This window comes from Calidris pugnax, unplaced genomic scaffold, assembly GCF_001431845.1.
Source record: "Calidris pugnax isolate Ruff unplaced genomic scaffold, ASM143184v1 scaffold196, whole genome shotgun sequence".
NCBI lineage: Eukaryota > Metazoa > Chordata > Aves > Charadriiformes > Scolopacidae > Calidris > Calidris pugnax.
In genome coordinates, this window is record NW_015091042.1 from 5,475,210 (window position 1) to 5,496,107 (window position 20,898).

Here is a 20,898-nt window from a genome sequence, read left to right on the forward strand (position 1 = left end):
GGTCTTTTTACCCTTTCCTCATCAGAGAGATGTTCTAGAGTGGGTTTCCTCAGCATTAACTGGTTCCCTTGTAGAACGTGCAGCCATGGAAAGCTCCTGAGCTTTATATTATTGTGTCTTTCTACAACTTCATGGAAAATTTGTGAGGAGTTCCCTGTACAACTTTTGACTGCTCTTTTTCCCCAGCTTTGTGGCGCCACCTTGTGATTATGTGCCCATTTGCAGTAATGTTGGAGCTGGTTTTAATAAATTTGCCGTAATCTCTGTAAACAAGGCTCGGAGGGGAGTCTGCTTGAAGAAGCCTCTTGATAATATCACACTGAGTAATGACACCTGTGTTATTTGTTTTTGTCTTCGCAGAGTTATTGAGAAAATCTGCAGAGCACACTCTGGTCGACATGGTGCAGCTGCTCTTCACAAGGTAAACCTGCTTGTGTTTGCCTCAGCATTGCCAAGATGGCCCTCTAAGGACAGAAAGATTCCACACTTCCACTTAAGGGCCCCTCAGAAAAAATCATCCAAAATGGTCATTATTTAGAGGTGGAAGGGGATGAAGGATTTGGCACTTTTCTCTTGGGCTGACCCTGTCAGACTGCAGGGAGACAGAGATGCGGAAGGTTGCCTGGTTTAAGGTGTCCTTTGAGGAGAGATGGACAGCCAAGTAATGAAGAGCTTTAGGATAGGGAAGGAGTTTGAGGACAGAGAATGCAAACTTCACTCAGGGAAATAAAAAAAAAAAAAAAAGGCTCTAAAAAATATAGCTCTCTTCAGGAGAAAGAATAGAAATGATGTTGGATTAGAAACACGTGGATTTCAAGCTGAGAGCTTTGACCTCACATATCAAAGAGAATTTTAAACTCTCGAGATCATATGTCTTGGACAAATGTTCTGCTCTTTTCAGCATCCTTCAGGCAATTAAGATTACTTCTTTTAAACTCAAGTTAGTTATTTAACTTCAGAAGTTTTTCTCCAGATCGTGAAGTGATCATAGACTTTCTCCTGGTATTGTAAAAAGGAAAGGTGCAGATATAGAAATACTTTTAGTAGGAAAGGATTGTAGTAAAACTGACACTTTGTCACACTCAGTTCCAGTTTGTTCTCAGTTTTTTTGTTTGGTTGTTTTTTTTTCTCTCTGTGCACCCCGTGTCACTCAGTGCACTGGGTTAATATTGGGCAGAGTCAGAATCGATCTCTCCAAAGAGGAGAGACCACATTGTTTTTTTCTCCAAATGCGTATGTGAATCTTACTTAGAGCTTATTCCTTACTTATTGTGTATCCTCCCCTCTGCTCTTCTTGATGAGGCTTGGAGACAGTGCCACCATCTGTGCCTCTGGACATTGGGACAGAGAAGCAAAGCAAAGACAGCAACTGCAGGGGTGGCTTGGCCATCTTACTTTCCAGAAGAAGAGTGAGCCAAAGCTGTCCTGCAAAGCTTTTATTCCTTCAGCAAGCAAAGATAGAACTGTATCAAAGGAAAGGAAGGGAGAGCAAGGTGTGTGGAGTTGCAGAGCTGTAGGCAATTGTCATTTGGTAGCACAGGTGAGCCCAGTCTGTCTCCTGTGTGTCTGAGACAGGGACTGCTTAGCTCAAAGTGTTCAGCTTACACTTAGATCATAGAATCATGGAATGGTTCAGGTTGGAAGGGACCTTAAAGATCATAGAGTTCCAACCCCCCTGCCCTGGGCAGGGACACCTTCTACTAGACCAGGTTGCTCAAAGCCCCATCCAACCTGGTCTTGAACACTTCCACTGTGCACCATAATGGTGTTTATGTGATGCAGAGTAGAGGGTAACTACTAGGGGCTCTACAAAGTCAATGAAAAGAGTTGCCATGACCAGTAATACCATGTACTCTGCAAGAGTCCTGGTGTGGATGACACTCTGGCTCAGCAGCTGTTTGCAGCAGTGTCAGAGAAACCTGTTTTGAACCAATCTAATTAGTTTGCTGCTGAAAACATACACTGCAGGAAAAGCAACTGTGCTTACATGACCATTAACAATGAAAATCAATACAGCAGAAGTGCCATTAGCAGTGATAGCATGCAGAGCACCTCCCATCTATACTTGTTGTTTTCCCTCAGCAGCTTTTGGCAGGAAGAGAAACTAAGAGCATCTCTTTTTGTGGAGAAAACCTAATTTGGGTTTTCTAGTATCTGCAGCATGACTGAAAAGACCAGTCTGTTTTTTAACCCTTCTTGTCAACCCAAGAAAGCTGATGTATTTTTTGTCTTGTTCTTTGTCTTTCAGGTTGCCTCAGTTTAAAGAAGAGCCTAAAAGCTACATGGGGACGAACATGAAGAAAGTAAGACTCAGCTCTGTGGTGGTTGTTCTGCTCTTGTCTCAGGCTTGCGCTCCTCTCTGTATTGTTTGCTTTCACACTTGTGTTTCTTCATCCCTGCAAGTCCCTAGTTCACTGAAAGAGCACGTTTAACCGCATAAATGGACGTAGCTTCATTAATTCTGTGGAATTAAGCCCCCATAGTCCAGTAGTGAATCTTGTTAATGATAATGCTGCCTGGATTCTGGATTCTGGGAACAGCTGTGGGCTGGAAAACCCCAGCAAGTTATGGGACCTGATGCTGATGTCATCTGATCACTTGCTGTCTTCTGCTCTCTCTCCAGCTTCTTTCTCATATCTTTCATTCACTGCAGGTCCAATACTGAGCTCTTGAGATGTATTTCTCCAGTTTTCCCTATGTACAAAGGAAACTTTTTGAGGCTGGTGAAACAGCATGGAAGCATTATGAAATTGGGCTATTGTAGAAAAAGCTTCGGTGGTTTCTAGAAGGGGCAGGATTCTGTAGCAAAAACCTTAGTTCACAAGGGTGATGCCATCTCTCTTGGCAGCCAAATCAAAGTAGACTGTTCTTTTTATCCCTTTCCCTAAATGCACAGTTTTCTGCAGATGGCAGGTCCAGGTTTGTTCAACACCACTGTCTCCCTCTTTTTAAGCAGCTGGATTCAGTATGGCAAATACTATAAATGTGACCTCACATGATTATTGATGTAATAATTTCTTAGGTGGGGGAGGTTCACTTAAGGAACTCCGTATATACTTCTATACATATATATTCTTTATATAAATAATGTCAGTGAAGATGCGGGATTGTACTGTTGAGAGCAGCAAGGTGGGAAGAACTGTCACTCTGTTTTTATTTTTAGTGAATGGAGAAAAATGGCAACATTGGGTAAACGTACATTTCAGAGGCAACATAGCAGTGTTTTGAGAGACTGAATGCTTACCTGTAGGAATCTAAACTGGCTTGGGGCTTTACTTCTTGTGTGATAACCCACTGACTGCTGGTTTCCCTTGCTGTGGGAGAAAAGTGGCCAGATTTGTGCTGACGGTAGGCTGGCCTAAGGAAAGCTGAAAAGAGATCAGGCTAATGTGCTGCAGAAATTGTCATGGTCTGTGTACAGAAGGTGCAAAGAGAAGGTGAATTTGAATTTGGGAAGGCTTCCCTTACCGAGTGATGGCTGCGCCCAGCTGGGTTAAGTGATGCTCTGCCCTGTGTCCGGTCTGTGCGGTTGCCTTGCGCTGTCTCTTTGCTGTGCATGCCAGGCATCTGCCCCACTGCCTGTGCTCGGCCAGGTTATTCTTCTCTTTGGGTTTATTTGGCTTTGTTTAAACCATGCATTTGCCTGTCTTTCACAGATCTCTTCATGTCTCCTCAACAAACTGGAGCTTAGTGGGGAACAGCCCAAAGCCCTGAACCAATTAGAGAGGGTATTGCTCTTTAAGAACCTGAAGGTCTCTCTCTCCCTTCTCCCTTCTTACCTCACTCCCCTCTTTTTTTTTTTCCTCTTGGAAACACCACCTGAGAGATAGTTCTGTTGTGTGCAGCCCGTCTCCCTACACTCATTTGACACAGCATGGCTTTTGGGGACAAGGCATGCAGCGATGGCTTTGCAGTGTTGTGGCTACAGCTGGGGCAGGCTGGGGAGGGAGAGACCCTTGTTTTACTGCAGCATTCGGTGTCTCGGTGAGTGCCACCTGAGACACCATCACGGCATCCTCTGAAGGGAGTTGGGAGGGCATGAGCAAGATTTGAGTCCTCTATGCCAGTGAAAAACTGAAGAAAAGAAACATAAAGAGCACAGATTGCTCTCTGAAGGCTCAAGCGTTGTGTGTCCTAGCTGTTGGTCTTGGTTATAGATGTAGCAGCGTATCCAAGAGGTCTCTTGACCCAAAATGCCTTAAACAAGTTCTACTCAAGGTGTATCTCTGAGCTTTGGTACAGGACCACAGAGTTCATGCTCTCTTGAGCTTTTTTTAAAGGAGAACTGCTGTACGTTTTCAACGTATTTGCCCATGTTTCTACTGAAATGAAATATGGTTCCCAGCATGGAATTTGCTGATGGGGGATGAGTGGGGCTGAGCTGAATTACAAAATGTGTTAGTCCCTGCTAGTTCCCCTAGAAAATGCTTCTAAGGAACTATTGTAGTGCTGCAGGTTGTTGGCTTTGGACCGATTGTACAAACCCTGAGAAACTACCTTAAATGGCACCATTCTTGGTTTACCATGTTGATTCATAACCTTTAGTTTTTATCTGCCATTAATGCTATTTGGTCCAAATGGAGCTGAACAGAACAATTAGAGACATATTTGCCATTCTTTTGTCCTTTGTCTATCTGTGGTCAGGATAGTTTGGAAACACAGTGGCTGGAGACTCCCAGATTTATGCAGTTACACAGGAGAAGAGACTAAGAACTGTTTCCCTTTGCGATAGGAAGTTTTGTAGTTAAACATTGGGGTCTGTGGTGGGAGTCAGGAGGATTTTCACAGATTTTGGGAGGTGGATTATGTTCATAGTTGCCTAAGATGCATAAATACGTTTCACCAGATAAACTTCCTTTGTTGTTGCAGAGCAGGCAGGTAGGTAAGTGAGGTGACGGGACTGCAGCCGTGTCTCCAGGACTTGGATCGTGGACCGCGTTCTCTCTGCATGCTTTTGTGTCTTGAACGCTACTTGGTGTGCTGACCAGTTCCATGCTGCATCTAGAATGAGCTCATGTTATAGTATCATCACTTTAGTTACTAATCATTGGCCCCTGCCCTTTTCTCTTGAGGCTTACAGTATCTTATGGAAAAACAAACGAGTGCAGGTAAGGTGGCTTGTAGAAAAATGAGATCTCATCGACCCTTTAAAAAGAACCCTGTAGTATTACATTTTTCTTCACCTTCCTAGACCTTAGCAGTAGTTTTTCTGTTAAAACCTCATCTATCAAAGGAAGCATTTAGAGTCTCGTAATTTATTTCTTTTTTTTTTTTTCTTTTACTATTTTGTGTACATAATTCTTTATACAAAGGTAACTCAGATAAAGGTAGTGGAATCTGTACTGAGCTCCAGGATGAATGAACCGTAGCTCTGAGCTCCCTCTCTACTCTGATTTCTAAAGAATAGTTTTTTAAATATTAACTTAAGGTGTTTTTATTGTGGAGTACAAGCTTAATCTAATCTGAAGGACATTGATAAATAGAAAACTAATGCAACCGTAATATCACTGAGCACTGGAGAGGGAAGGAGAGTTTTAGATGATGTTTAAAATTCAGGATATGTTAATGATCTATTAAATGCCATCTACATGCAGCATTTAGTCAAGAAGGCAAGCTTAGGTTTAACATCTCAGCCTGTTAAGGTGCAGCTGAGCTTTCTAGGGAAATCAGGAAATGCCTTAGTATTGAAGGAAAAAACAAGCGTTAGAAATAGTTCCTTTAGTCAAAGATAAACTGTACAAATTTCATGGGATTGTTACCTTTTAATTTAATGCAAAATACAGAATGTGAAAAATGTTACTTCGCTGTCCTTTGATAGATGTATTGTTTTAGAATTCTCAAACTCAGAGTTTGTTTGTTAAAACAACATATAGCCCCTTGACACTGGTGAAACATTTCTATTACGTATTTCTGTCTCCTCCTGTATTTTTTAAGCTATGAATTGTCATCGTAGTTTGCTATTTCTTATTTATAGGAGACAGCAAAAAGAAAAGGAGGGGGGCATGATATGGGAGGTTGTCCTAGATAATTCTAATAAAAGAATACCTATTGGTGTAGCATGAGGAATACTGGATGGTATGAGGTGAAAAACACCTACTAGATTATCTCACCTGTCAGTTAAATTGTCAAAAAACCCCTCCTACTCCCACCCCCAAAAATAAAGAACCCAAAGCAACAAAAAACCCAAATAAACCTATATTCTTGTCTGAATGTTTTATATTTAGATTAAGTGTTTTGGATTCTTTAACTGAGTCTTTTTGCTTGCCTGACTAAATGGTGTCCGGTCCATCTGAAGCTATTGTGACTCAGTCTCTGAAAGATGGCATGTGCTCATCAAAAGGACAAGAGATGGGCATGTGTCTTAGGAACCTCAAGAGGAGGAGCCTTGGAGTTAATACAAAGCACAAGACAATGACTAAAAATGGATATTGTATCTGAGGAAAAGTGCTTTTTTGAAAGGGCTGGTGTTGAACCGAGATGGTATTTGGTGTTATGTGAAAGGGACATCAGAAGCTGTAATTAAATTGTCGGCTTGAACCTTCTGGTAGGATGGTTCAAAAGTTACCTGTTTCTCAGGAGCATGGCTGAGGGTCAAAGGAGTGGGACCAACATGGTTAGTTCATAGCAATATCTTGGCTCCATTCTGCTGATTCAATTCTGCACCTCCCTCCCCCCTTCCAAATTTTTATTAGGGAGTAATTTTTTTACCTGGCAAATCATTGCAACAGGAGATAGTAACTAGAAGCAAAGTCTTATTTTGAAATGACATGAAACAGACTTTCTTGGGTTTAACGCATAAGGCTTCCAGGTTTCCTTCCTGCTTGAGGTAGTTTGGAACAGTAAACAATAAGTCTTCAGGTTTTATTTTCAAAGTTACTGAGAAGGGAGGAAAAAAAAATAAATATGGCTATTTCTAGACTAGTTGGTAGGTGAAGTAAAACTACTTAGTCTAATTAGCAGCTTAAGCCTTCAATGAATAAAGCTATTGGTAATGTTTAAGGCTCAGAGAGATTTTTAAATGGAAAGGGAAATTAGTGGAGGTGAAACATTAGGAGCTGGCAAGAATGAAAGATATCACATATTTTATATAGCCCTATGAAGTAGTGAATAGGAAAGATAAGAGAGCTGCCAATTTTCACATGAAAGGATTGTGATCCGTAAGCATTTTAAAACATTTTTAAATCGACACAATTTTATTTTTAGCTGTGTGCTTATCATGTAAGTGTTTGCCAGAAGCTGTGATTTAGGAGGAGAGTCTTGCTGCAAAATTTGGAGGAAATAACAAGGAGCAAAGTAATTCTGAATCTGCTATTAATTAACAAGCTCAAGGAAACTGTAGCATAGCTAAAACTCGAGGATTAGCTGTCAAACAAATAGATTTTGTGGTGCAAAGAAAAGTTACACAAATGGTTTACTGCACTGGGACATAACATTTTCACAAGCTTTGTTTAAATGAGAAGAATTACAGGCTGCCGACAGCGAGTTAGAATTCTAGCTGGAAAAGGGAAAGAGATGGAAAAAACAGTAGCAGAACCTAGAAGGTTTGTTGACATTTAAGAAGAGTAGTAGCTGGAAGGAGGCAAGTTGCAGAAAAAGGAAGACAGTAAAGAATATAGCTGTCTTCTAGAGAATTTAGATTTGATACTAGGGATATATGAAATAAAGAATATTATAGCCTAAAATATAACTTCACTGTGATAAATGTACAAAGAAGAATAGCAGACAGGGAGTGGTACTGAGATTGCTGAATGGTTTCCACTACATGCAAGGTACCTGTTGACTGGTTAAATTTTCCCCCTGAGTTGAAGAGGGCTGACAGCATCAGAAAAGCTGACTGCAGCGACCAAACCCAAGAGTAAGTCCAATCCTGCACTTAGGGGAACTTAATTTAGAAGGAAGCTGTTTTCAGACCTGCCATTGTCCATGTGACTAAATATCATACTGTTTTTAGGAAGTTCTGGAGCCTGTGCCTGCAATAAGAGCCCATTGCAGTGAGTGTCTCAGTCTGCATTGCTCCACCTCTGGCTCTTGTTTGCCCTGTCAAAAATCTGTATAAGAACTGGAAATAGGATCCTGGTCAAGAAGGACATCAAGGATTAGGTTAGGTTTAGATCTGAAGAGGAGTAATGACAGAAGGCAGGTGAAAGCAGAAGACAGTTTGTTTCTAAATCACTAGGGTGGTGTTTGCAATGTATCGTGCACCAGGGAGGAAGTGTTAGAGAAACACTGGTTAATAGTGAAAAGCACCTGGAGGAAGGTGAACGTGACCTTGCTACGAAGATGAAGAGCAACTTGAGACAAGAGACCAGTGGCAGAGCTGGAGGCTGCAGGGGGGCATGGGGAGCTCAGGCTTCAGTCTCAGCCTTCATGTATAGATGGGGAAATTTTAATTGAACATCAAACCTACCTAATACTGGCTTATATACTTTAATCAATGCCCTTTAGAAGTCTGGAGACATTGACGAAGAGCTTTGAGATGTGCCTGTAGGTCGAAGAGACTTCTTTATCCTGATGCAAAGCTAGGAGGTCTTGATAGGGAAGAGGGAGTGAACTGTTAAGTATATATTATGGCAGAGTAACTGCAGTAAATTGTCCCTTGATTCAGGCATGGAGTGTGGCTAGTATGTGGCTAGTGGGGAGTCAGGGGCTGGTGTGCATGATTTTGAGGTGCTGATCAATTTGTGTGATATATTTAAACGCTGTTGCCTGACTTTGAGGGTTTTGAGACAGCCTTTGTGGGTTGGCTTGTGTAATCCGTTGTGCTGTGTGGTTTTGCTCTGCTGACATTCTTAATGGTTATTGGTTTTCAGTTGAAAATGAGAGCTGGAGGAATGAGCGAATCATCAAAATGGAAAAAGCAGAAGAGATCGCCAAGGCCTCCTCGCCACGTAACTAAAGTCTCTCCTGGGACAGAACAACCAGCAGCCAGTGCTAGTAACACCACAGGTAAGTTGAAATTTGTTTCCAGAGACCACTCAGCATCTGTTCTAGAGCTTTTTTGGAATCTGTCTTTATTTAATTTCTATTAACATATTGTTTTGGTTTAGATTTTTTTCTATTAGTTCTCAGTGATTATAGCAATGAAACCTACGGTAGCCTTTCAGGTCCAGGAGAAAGACTTTGAAGGAGATAAAATACATACTGATGGAGGAAAGCATGGTCCTGTGGCTAACTTGAGAGCATTCCTCTGCCTCCAGTGTCCCTTACAGGGGTAGTTTGTACAAAAGGGAATGGGGACTGAGAGAGGAGGTTGAGATTGTGGACAGTCACATGGTGGGGAGAAGTTGGAAGAGATTGAGAATAAGAACACTGACAAGAGGGGAATGGAGCTGGGGAGAAGGTTTCTTGCAACAGGAGATTAATGACTTAAGTGACATATTCTTTCCTACGTTCCTGAAGGGTGTACCAAAGGCTGTGGTGGTCGTGAGGGAAGAGCAAGGTGTGACTGGGGAAAATACACAGGTAGAACTGAGGGATGTGCAGAAACCTGGGTGTCAAGGATGGGTGAATGAACAGCTCTTTCGCTACAGATGTAAAGGCTGAAAACGTGCATTCACAGTCCATGAAATTTGAATAAAAGGCTACAGTCATTAAGGGACAGGGAAATATGGGGTGCACTGATGACAGTTATGGGAAGAATAGAGGCCTTGATGTGGAAAGAAGGCATGAAAGAAGTAGAGGGAACAGCAGAGGTAACTCAAAGGAGGTTGAGCACAGGAAACTAATGGGTATACACGAGTCCTTTTGCAGTATGTGACTAGTGCTGTGAGCTCAAGAATACAATATTTGGGGGCTTCCGTAGCCTATTTTTATATAGGAGTAGACTAAATAGTTGTAACTGTTTTTAACCTCTCCTCTGGATAAATGAGTCCCTCTGGCTGCAAAGTGCTCTGTCTCTTGTGCACTCTGCGTTTTGACGGCTCAGACATAAACATTAACAGTGAAAGGAAGCAGACTGGAAAGTAGGAAGGATGGCTGTGTGAAATACCTGCTTCTGAGGCTTATTCTGTCACAGGGAACTCTTTGGTGTGGTGTGAACAACCCCAAGGGTGTTTCTACCCAACAGCATGATTGGTGAAAACTAAGGAAATAATAAATGTGATCAAATTGCACATAACTCACAACATCCATCCAGATGAGAACTTACCTCTACAAAAATCATCATTATATTTAAGCTTTCAGATGGGTATTAAATTCTGTTGAGCAGCATTATAAATCCTGTAACATTTTAGAGAGAAAGTTAAACTGTGTTACAAAGCATGTCATTAACTCTGGCTGTGTAGTGTAAGGAAGTGTATTAATGTTGCTTTTTAGGCCAGAATCCTGATTTAGCAGGCGAGGAAGAAAATACTGCAATATTAATTGTGTATACCATTATATTTCTTAAAAATAATGTCCTGGTACTTAAGACATTTCCAAAAATCAAGTCAGAATAAAACACTGCTGTGCAAAACTATGCACGTTTCACATGTAAATCCATAACATAACTCTGGTTTGGGCCTTTATTACTGTGCCCTGCAGTACATCTTCTCTTTTTTAAATATTTGGTTTACGTTTTTTAAGTTCTCCTCAGAACCACTATAGGTGCAAGTATGTGGGTTTCTTCTAAAGGATAACTTGGATTCTTTGAGCATTGTCTCATATTCAGAAATAGTAAAAATCCTTCACTGCTCTATTTCAGACCCATTTAAATTCCTTTTGTTTAGGAAGAATTAAAGAAATAGGTCTTGCTTTCCAATCAAGTTAAAATTTTAACTTTGAAGCCCTGCAGTATATCTTCTCTTTTTTAAATATTTGGTTTACGTTTTTTAAGTTCTCCTCAGAACCACTATAGGTGCAAGTATGTGGGTTTCTTCTAAAGGATAACTTGGATTCTTTGAGCATTGTCTCATATTCAGAAATAGTAAAAATCCTTCACTGCTCTATTTCAGACCCATTTAAATTCCTTTTGCTTAGGGAGAATTAAAGAAATAGGTCTTGCCTTCCAATCAAGTTAAAATTTTAACTTTGAAGCAATTAAAAGTGAGAATAATTGAATCATTCTTTAATTGTGCCATTGTATCAAAGAGTAAAGTGTGAGAATAATTGAACCATTCTTGATAAAAGTCTTTAAATTAATTGTGCCATTGTATCAAAGAGTAAAGTACACCATTTGGGCTATTTACAGATTCCTTCTCAATTAAACCCTCTGCACCCTTTATCTAACTGAGAATTACCCTATTTGCTGAGTTTGTTAGATTCCAACTATTGTGTTTTAATTTGGAGAACTGCTAGTATCTCACCTGTTCACCTATTGAATTCATAATACTTAGCCAAAGAGAGCTTAATTTATCAGTGTTCTCTACATTAACCCATTGCTGTATGAGATCATTTGTAGTGTGAAGTAGTGATCAAAGTACAGAATAATACTAATTACTTTTTTTTGCTTCTTTTTCTCATCAGGAAGCGGAGTTACTTTCATAGATGCTCCTCCCAGCTCCTCTGGGAGCTCAGAAAATGTTTCATCTGCAGTCAGCCCTGCTACAGACAGTGGTTTGGAGTTGTCCTCACAGACTACCTCCAAGGAAGATCTGACAGACTTGGACCAGGTCACTTCTATGGGACTTAATGCAGGAACGCCTTCAAATGAGGCCAAAGTCACTGAAAACCAAAATCAGCCTGATCTCCAGGTACGTCCATATAACTTATAAAGAGAAGTTCCGACTCCCAAAATATTTGGTTGTGGGTTTAGCACACTTACTCTCTTTCTGTCTCCCTTTTTGGTCATAGGGTATATATTCTTTTCAAGGCTTAGAGTCAGAATAGAACATTCTTTGCTCTAAGTGTTACGTATATTCACAAACATTCTCTGTTTTCTCTTGAGACCATCCCCATTGGCTGAGAAATGACAACTGTGGAGCCCAACAGTGCACTTAGTAGCTAATTGTACTCCTGCCAATAACATTAACCTTAATTAAAGGAGGAACTGTTAGAGGGAAATCTGCGGAAATCATTTTATTGTCTTTAGTGAACAATTTTTCTTGAATTTGTAGAAATTCAGCTGTTGGTGTTTGTGTACGTGCATTGCTGTTGCTGGGAAATCTGACAAACCCAAACCAAGGCTTTTGTCAGGAAGTTTTCCTTTGTGTTGCCTCCACTTCCTCTGCAACAGTAATACTGTTGAGAGGGTGGATTAGAGCTTCAGGGAACCTTTCAGAGCTGCAGAGATTTTGAATTGTAAAAATGCTAAAAGGGCATAGATAGAAACAGTGTGCTGGAATTATGTAGCATTTAAAACCAAAAAATGAGCCAAATCCTAACCTCAGGGGCAGTAAGAAGCTGATAGGTTATAGAGTATCCTCAAAGTCAAGTCCTTAGTCTTGCAACCTAGAGTTATGTAAAATAGACAACAACTAGATAGAAGGGAAAGAGCAGAGAGGGCCACAGATTATCTAGAGGTGCTCTTTTCTCATAAATTTTGTTTTCCTGCTCCTCTTCCATGAGTGACCTGTGTAGTTTTAACAGTTCTGAATGAACCATGAGCAAATAAGCCGTTCTTTTAGCTTGTCTAGTGCTTGTTAACTCCTGTTTTGTTTCTTTCATTCTCAAATGACTGCAATCAATGAAGAATGAAAGTTTGAGGGAGGAGAAGATCCAGTCAGCTTCTGTTGAGTCTATCCCTGAGGTCCTAGAGGAGTGCACATCCGTAGCAGAACATTCTGACTCTGCCTCTGTTCATGACATGGACTATGTAAATCCTCGAGGAGTACGTTTTACTCAGTCTTCCCAAAAAGAAGGTGAGAGGCGGGCAATGTTGCTAAAGTCCTTTCTCCTCCCCACTATTCTGCTTCGCTTTCTGCTAAGAAGGTGCTAAGCTCCTGTTCCTCAGCGGGTCTGTAACAATTCAGTTTGTAATACTTGTTGGGCACCTGCAAAAAGCAAAGTTAAGAGTGCTAATTTCTCTTTTTCCTTTAGGAGCAGCACTGGTCCCCTATGGGCTACCGTGTATTAGAGAACTGTTCCGCTTTCTGATCTCCCTCACCAACCCTCACGACCGCCACAACTCTGAGGTGATGATCCACATGGGGCTGCAGCTTCTCACTGTTGCCCTGGAGTCAGCGCCCATCGCCAACTGCCAGTCCCTCCTGGGGCTGGTGAAGGAAGAGTTGTGCCGGCATCTATTTCAAGTGAGTCTGGCTGATGCTAGCGTGGCATGTGGCACTGGGGAGTCTGATGCTAATTTGCATCAAAGAGTCTATTGGAATTTAGTATTCTGAGGTCTGGCGTGTCTCAGTTTTCAATTGAGAAGTCTCATTTCAATGCAGCAGAGAGCTTTGGAATTGCACCAGCGAAGCAGCGCTGTTGCAAAGCCAGAAAGTCTGTCGTGTGCTATTTTCTTCAGAATGAAGGTGATTTGAATGAACTGCTACTGTGGGATAACGTTGTGTTTTGACATAATTGATTTTTGAGGTAATTATGGATGCAAGTTACCAGCTTAGTAGTAGGCAGAACCATCTCAGAGGGAGGTCTTCTCCCAAGTTCCTTCTCTACTAACAGGATCTGTGGACTTGGCAAAAGAACAATTTTTTTTTAGGAAAAGTGTTACCAGAAGCAGAAGGGAATTCAGTCTATTTGTCCTCGCTAGCAAAAAGTGAGACCATGAGGTTGAATAAGGGATTGGTTTTTGAAATACCTTGCTATGGGAGGCAATGTGTGGGTCCAGGCTGTTGCAGGTCATGCCTGCAGTGCCACAGCACTGCTATTTATAGCACATAATAACTAGCCTTTGTAATTCTTTTGTTTGTTTGTTTGTTTCTTGTTCAGCTGCTGAGTGTTGAACGGCTCAATCTGTATGCAACCTCCCTCAGGGTGTGCTTTCTTCTCTTTGAGAGCATGAGAGAGCATCTGAAATTCCAGCTGGAGGTGAGTTTTTTGAGTATCACTGGGTGCCTAGTAATAGTTTGTTGGTCTTCAGTTAAATACATATAGCTAGGCAGTAAGATACAGCCTAAAGATCCCTTTACCTTTGTATAAATGACCCTGTGGGTTATGAGTAGGCTGTGTAGGGCTTTTCTTGTTGGATAATAAAATGTCTTTGAGACTGGTGCACTGCCTTCATATTGGTTTTTTTAGAAAGGTGAATCCAGGTACATTGAATGGTAGAACTACTTGAAACCTTTTTACAACCTCCTTCAGAACGAGCCATCGTTACAGATGGAGTGTCCTGTGGGGAAATGAAGCTTGAATCTATTTCTGTAGCCCTCAAAGCTATTCACTGTCCTGCTTTCTTTTTTTCTTTCCTTAAACTGAGCTGCCCTGTGTTTCTGCCAGATGTACATCAAGAAGCTGATGGAAATCATCACTGTGGAAAACCCCAAGATGCCCTACGAAATGAAGGAGATGGCTTTGGAGGCCATCGTCCAGCTGTGGAGGATCCCCAGCTTCGTGACCGAGCTCTACATCAACTACGACTGCGACTACTACTGCGCCAACCTCTTCGAGGAGCTCACCAAGCTGCTCTCCAAGGTGCTGAACCGCCAACCGCCGCGGGAGGGAGGGAGGGAGGAAGAGGAGGAGGCGGCACTGGGGATGAACGGCATGGCAGTAACTCAGAACAAGGGTTCTTAAGAATGGGAGTGGCCAACAGACTCAGGGTGAGGAATATCTAGAGATGAGGGTGGCCATTGAACGTTTGGAAGCAGAAAAGAATAGCCATGATGCTGGATGGGGCTTTGAGCATCCTGATCTGGTGGGAGGTGTCCCTGCCCAGGGCAGGGGGGTGGATCTTAATGATCTTTAAGGTCGCTTCTAACCCAAACCATTCTATGATTCTATGCTTTAATAACATCAGAGCCCATAAACCATTAAGTGTGTGCTGGGAAAGCTTTGGGTGAAAAGTTTAGGGTGTTCTGTTGTGTGCTGTAGGCTTCCCCAAGCTGTGAGGGGAAACTTCCTTCCCCCGTTACGGTAAGAGAGGCATGAAAGTTGACTAATGCTTATATTTTATTTCCCAGAATGCCTTTCCAGTTTCTGGACAGCTGTATACTGTCCACCTGCTGTCTCTGGAAGCGTTGCTGACAGTGATAGATAGCACTGAGGCACATTGCCAGGCCAAAGTGCTGAGTAACATACATCAACAAGAAAAGGAAGCTGTCAAATCCAGCCCAGAAACCATGAACAGCACCAAAGAAACAAGCAATAGTAAGACCCCTTTCTTTGATATTTTGATATTAAGCTTAGTCTTGTGCTAATCTTGCCGATCTCATTTTGGTAGCTGACATAGTAAGCTCCTTAAATATATGCTTTCAGTCTTGCTGTTGCATGTTTTATAGCTACACACTGATGTTAATAACCGTGCTATTTGTAAAATTTACAGATATTAAAATGTGCCCCTTATCTGAAGCTTTATATAAAGGCCATGTCAAGACTGGCAGTCACAACAGAAAGAGCATATCCCATGGAATTCATGTAGACAAAATACTGAGGATACTGAGGAATCACAGTTACCGAGGGGGAACTCCTTTAAATAAGCACATATTCAGTTTAGAGTGATCAGTTCATTATTTCTCGCTTGCTGTTTTTTTCCTTGGCTCTACGGTTTTGTTTACGTGTGGGGATACTTTTTTTTTACTTTTTTTTTTTTTTTTTAATTTCTACAGATAATGAGAGAGTGCTCAGTGAGGGAAAATCTTCCACTGCAGTCTCAGAGCCAGCTGGGGCATGTCCTCCCACCAGTGGGTGCCTTATGGCTGACCAGATGAAGGAAAGCTGCATGGAACTGGAAGGAGGAAGCGAGGCAGGTAATAGAGTCTGCAGTACCCTGAATTTCTGTATGTGTATGTGTGTATATATATATATATTTTATATATATATATATATATATGCTGAGAATGGTCCTGACATTTGCTGACTGGCCCTGCTATAGACCACTGTAGCTCATGTGTGTTCGAAATCAGAAGGAAATGTGTGGTGAATGTTTGTTTGTTATAGGTGTGCTATATATGCCTCCTAGCTGTTGCATTTCTTCTGGGAGGGGATTAGGTCTTGTGGGTCACTTTGGGGCAAAAGTGTGTGAAATTCCTACAAGTGCTTAGTATTTTTAAGGAAGTCAGAGGTTCTCCAGGGGATCAGTAATGTAGGTAGTCAAAATAGCCAGCAAATGAAATCTTGTGGATGTGTGACGTTGCCCAGGACAAGAAGCAGCTGTGAGTTATGCTGAAGAAAATGTGGGTGGGAGGAATGTAAAATTGAATAGCTGGAGAATGACTGCCATTTGCAGGGCAGGACATTGCAGCAAGACTCCATGACTGAAAGTTAGGATGGGACACTGTGGTGGGGTGAGTGCTGCTCTGGGGATAGGTTTGACTGTAATGATGCTTTTCCTTCCAGCTGAGAAGAGCATCCCCAGGAAGCCTACTCGGTTTTCTTGTATCCTTCCAAGCCCTCAGGAACTTATGCAGATTAAGAACAAAAAGAAGGTATGATTTAGAATATACTACAAATAGAGCTTTGAGTGTTCTCTTTGTTTCCCATCCCATGTGGGCCTTGCATGACTGGTGATGTCTCAGAAATTTTGAGTTCTGGTCTCAGCTGGTAGGAGAGTTGGTCACTGAAAATCCCGCTACACTGCAGAGAGAGCAGTGATTATTATCTGTTCTGGTTTAGCTGTGCTAAAAGTTGCAAGAGGTGTTGTGGAAATTTTGTGGCACAATTTGTAACCTAGGTGTATCTGATTTCTGGGTGAGAAGGTTGCTGCACTGAGTTTGCATTATTTGGAGATCAGAAAGGGCAGTTTCCCTCCTCTTACCAAAGCTGTAAATGGGGCGCGTACCAAGAGGTCTGGAGTAGAAATTAATAAGCTGGGCTGCTGTTCTGATTTGTTTATTCCCATGTTTGCTTTATCAAGACAAGATTGTCTTGATTTTGGCAAAGCCATTCTTTGCCTAGGTGTTTCTTTCTTTGAATCTCATTAATTCAAGTTATAGTGTAAACTTTGTATGGCTTTTCCATTCCCGAAGTGGTTCCAGTCTAGGTCTAGTATTGACAAAGGTGCTCCATGCTGATGGCTTTTATTTTTCTGCTGTGTTGTGTCAAGCATCAAATACTGGGCTGCTTGTTCACCTGCAGAGACAGCAGGTGAATATGATATCTAAAGTCCCTATAGGTTACATGAGACTGTTTTTTTGTTTGAGTTTTTTGGGTTTTTTTTCATCCCCAGATGTTCTCTTTGCACAACATAGTTAGGTTATTTAGAAAATGAGAGATTACTAAATTTCAATGTGAAAATGGCATTTGCTGGATGAAACATGAGTGGGTGTAGTAGTTGTGGAGTAAGAAGCCAGGTGATATAGTGGAAAAAGAAATCAACGTCTTTGGACGATTCATTGATGGTAAAGCAAAGATTTTTGATTTGTGCCTGACTAAAAGGCATAGGTGGTTTTATTTGGCATTATTGTGAGGGAGTGGTGGTCATATTTGTTTAAACTTAATTAAACAAAAATACAGAAGAAATTACAACAGATCTGTTTCTACTGCTGTACTAATCCATGCCTTGTGATCTGCTCTGGCAGTCTCTGGATCTGCATAAGAAAGTACAACAGATCTGTTTCTCCTGCTGTACTAATCCTTGCTTTGTGATCTGCTCTGGCAGTCTCTGGATCTGAATGTCATCTAAGGCACTGGTTTCTCTCTAGGAAATCTGCTGCAGGACTTAGGAACTTGGTTCTTTACCTACAACACAGAGCTGCAGGGGGATAATGCTGCCTGGCTTCCCGAGCCACAGGGACAGTGGGAGGAAGTGATTGTCAGCACAGTCTTCAAAGCAACCACCACGTTTTGGCATTAGCTAATTTTTAAGAAATTAGGATTGGTTTAGTTATTGTTTCATTTGTAACCCTTTGCTTTGCATTAAATATAATTTCATGGCAGCTTTGCTGATGGACTTTATGTGAAAGTCTGTTGTTGAGAAAGGTGATTGGATAGTGCTTCCACTGTTCTCACTGAAAACCTCTGATAATACTCCAGCTTTACTGTGCTGGAAAACAAGGTTAGAAGAAATCAAGAGCATTGCCAGTGGGTTCCTTAAAGAAAGTTTCAGGTGATCCTCGAAAAAGGGCAGTGCCTTATTTGCTACAGCAGAAGCCAGAAAGATGTTCATAAATCTCTATTAGTTTGCTCAGGGAAAATCCTTTCCTGACTCTAAATCTGGGAATGGTTTCATCCTGAGCATATAAACAGGCCACACAAAACATTCATCTTAAGTAATGTTGGTGCTGACGTGGCACCAGTATGTTCTGCTTCCTCTAACCCATGATGCACTAAACATTACCACAGCTGGAAGGAGGAAAAAAGCTAAATAAAAGCAGAAAACAAATTATGCTTCAAATGGAAAGTTTTCTTTGTTTCCAAAGGCAACGACCAGAAGCTCAAAAGCACAGGACTGATGTGATTATAAACACAGTGCAAACTGCCAGTGGTCTGGTCTGCTTTCGGGGGGTCTGAGGAGGTATAACCAGTCCATAGGATACCCTAGGGCTTGGGTTACAGGATTTGCAGCTGAGCTGAAATGCTGCCAGGGCCATAGAGTCCCTTCAGGCACATGCTTATTATTTTGTTATGCCCTCACCAGGTCCTTGGGCGCTCCGTGCTATCCCAGGGTCTGTGTTTCATTGCAAATTGAAGATGTTCAGGCAGGCAGGGGGAGCAGAGAACAGAGAGGTGATTATAAACACAGTGCAAACTGCCAGTGGTCTGGTCTGCTTTCGGGGGGTCTGAGGAGGTATAACCAGTCCATAGGATACCCTAGGGCTTGGGTTACAGGATTTGCAGCTGAGCTGAAATGCTGCCAGGGCCATAGAGTCCCTTCAGGCACATGCTTATTATTTTGTTATGCCCTCACCAGGTCCTTGGGCGCTCCGTGCTATCCCAGGGTCTGTGTTTCATTGCAAATTGAAGATGTTCAGGCAGGCAGGGGGAGCAGAGAACAGAGAGAGGGCTGGTGGCTCCTGAGGTACCGAGAAACCCAGGGGAGCTAGTCATCATGACGGTCACGAATTTAGTTCACTAGGTCATCGCTGGCAGTTGGATCGTGATAGGAGCTAACAGGGAACTGACATTTATTCTGGTGCCTTAGTAAAGTTCATACGGTTGTTTGTGCTTTTGGTTTTTTTTTTTTGAACACCACCAAGAACATTCAGTTAACCCTTCCTTAGTCGGGTGTTCTGTGACACTGTGACTGCGGTGCCATCTGGTTTTCTCAAATAAGAATCAAGCAGGACAGTAGTAGGAAACCCAGGGGAGCTAGTCATCATGACGGTCACGAATTTAGTTCACTAGGTCATCGCTGGCAGTTGGATCGTGATAGGAGCTAACAGGGAACTGACATTTATTCTGGTGCCTTAGTAAAGTTCATACGGTTGTTTGTGCTTTTGGTTTTTTTTTTTTGAACACCACCAAGAACATTCAGTTAACCCTTCCTTAGTCGGGTGTTCTGTGACACTGTGACTGCGGTGCCATCTGGTTTTCTCAAATAAGAATCAAGCAGGACAGTAGTAGTTGACTTGCCTTCAAAACCAAAAAGGCACCTGCTCTTCCCAGCCTACAGATAGCCTTGTCATGCTGGGATGTCCGTTGTTCCTGGGACCATGTCTCACTAGCAGGATGTTTTCTGATTCTTAGTTTAAGCTTTCTTCCTTGTGCCTGCTGAGTAAGTGCTGAGGATTCTCACTGTGTGTCCTCTGGTGGTGAGGTAGAGTACAAGAGCCTGGAGCCAAAGGGGATGAGAGGGCATGGAACAGTGCTGCTGTTGTAATTGGGTAGAGGTGATCTTACCACCTTGTTCATCAGAGACCTTCCTCTGCTCTGTTTGCGTACTAGATCGGGTCAGGTATTTGAGATAGCAGAGCTAATTGCTCAGTGAAATATCAAAGCTTTTCAAAGACGGCAGCTCGTGATTGCTCTGTATCCTTTGTTCCTGGGACCATGTCTCACTAGCAGAATGTTTTCTGGTTCTTAGTTTAAGCTTTTGCAGCACTTCTTCCTTGCGCCTGCTAAGTGCTGAGGATTCTCACTGTGTGTCTGCTGGTGGTGAGATAGAGTACAAGAGCCTAGAGCCAAAGGGGATGAGAGGGCATGGGACAGTGCTGCTGTTGTAACTGGGTAGAGGTGATCTTGCCACCTTGTTCATCAGAGACCTTCCTCTGCTCTGTTTGCGTACTAGATCGGGTCAGGTATTTGAGATAGCAGAGCTAATTGCTCAGTGAAATATCAAAGCTTTTCAAAGACGGCAGCTCGTGATTGCTCTGTCCAGTATTATTTCACAGAGTCACAGGATGATGTGGGGTTGGAAGGGACCTCTGGAGATCATCTCATCCAACCCCCCATTTGATAGTGAATCCTTGTGATGAATGCAGGTTTTCTGGCCTTGGTTAGCCTTCTTGCTGGGTCACGCAGCCCAATAAATTTGGTCGTGCTGAGGTTGATCTATTTTCTACTTCGCTTGTGGTTCAAATGCTAAGAAAAGCTAAAGGAAGAAATGCACTTCAAGTTTGTAATTATCAGAATGTCTCCTTCAGCTCCTGATAACCGGCACAGAGCAGTTCAACCAAAAGCCAAAGAAAGGGATCCAGTTTCTGCAGGAGAAGAACCTTCTTGCCACCCCCATCGACAACAATGAGGTGGCCAGGTGGCTACGGGAAAATCCTCGCCTGGACAAGAAGATGATTGGGGAATTCGTGAGCGACCGTAAGAACATAGACTTGCTGGAAAGCTTTGTAGGGTGAGTATCTTTCTGGATCTCTTTAACCCAAAAGAGGTGAAAGTTAAGTGTTCAGTGATAAAAAAAGCAGTAGAATAGTAGCTCCTGGAGGCATTGGGTTTGTATCGCTTGGTTCTCTCTGTACCAACATGCATCTCTTGCAT

General features: G+C 42.2%; 1 protein-coding gene across 4 annotated transcripts in view; it reads left to right on the plus strand.

Annotated features, from left to right (window-relative positions):
* Nucleotides 1-20,898, plus strand: part of GBF1 (golgi brefeldin A resistant guanine nucleotide exchange factor 1) — a 128,223-nt gene that overhangs the window by 85,338 nt on the left and 21,987 nt on the right. For 2 of the 4 annotated variants that reach the window (XM_014956300.1, XM_014956301.1), the window contains exons 1-13: nt 374-421; nt 2,249-2,303; nt 5,073-5,108; nt 8,811-8,946; nt 11,443-11,669; nt 12,608-12,776; nt 12,955-13,166; nt 13,804-13,902; nt 14,311-14,505; nt 14,994-15,180; nt 15,639-15,779; nt 16,369-16,457; nt 20,553-20,755. In XM_014956300.1, coding sequence (XP_014811786.1) covers nt 399-421; nt 2,249-2,303; nt 5,073-5,108; nt 8,811-8,946; nt 11,443-11,669; nt 12,608-12,776; nt 12,955-13,166; nt 13,804-13,902; nt 14,311-14,505; nt 14,994-15,180; nt 15,639-15,779; nt 16,369-16,457; nt 20,553-20,755 — 1,772 coding nt within the window. In that variant the 5' untranslated portion in view covers nt 374-398. Of the gene's footprint in view, nt 1-357; nt 422-2,248; nt 2,304-5,072; nt 5,109-8,810; nt 8,947-11,442; nt 11,670-12,607; nt 12,777-12,954; nt 13,167-13,803; nt 13,903-14,310; nt 14,506-14,993; nt 15,181-15,638; nt 15,780-16,368; nt 16,458-20,552; nt 20,756-20,898 lie in introns of those variants that run through there. The other 2 variants (XM_014956302.1, XM_014956304.1) reach the window with 2 other exon arrangements.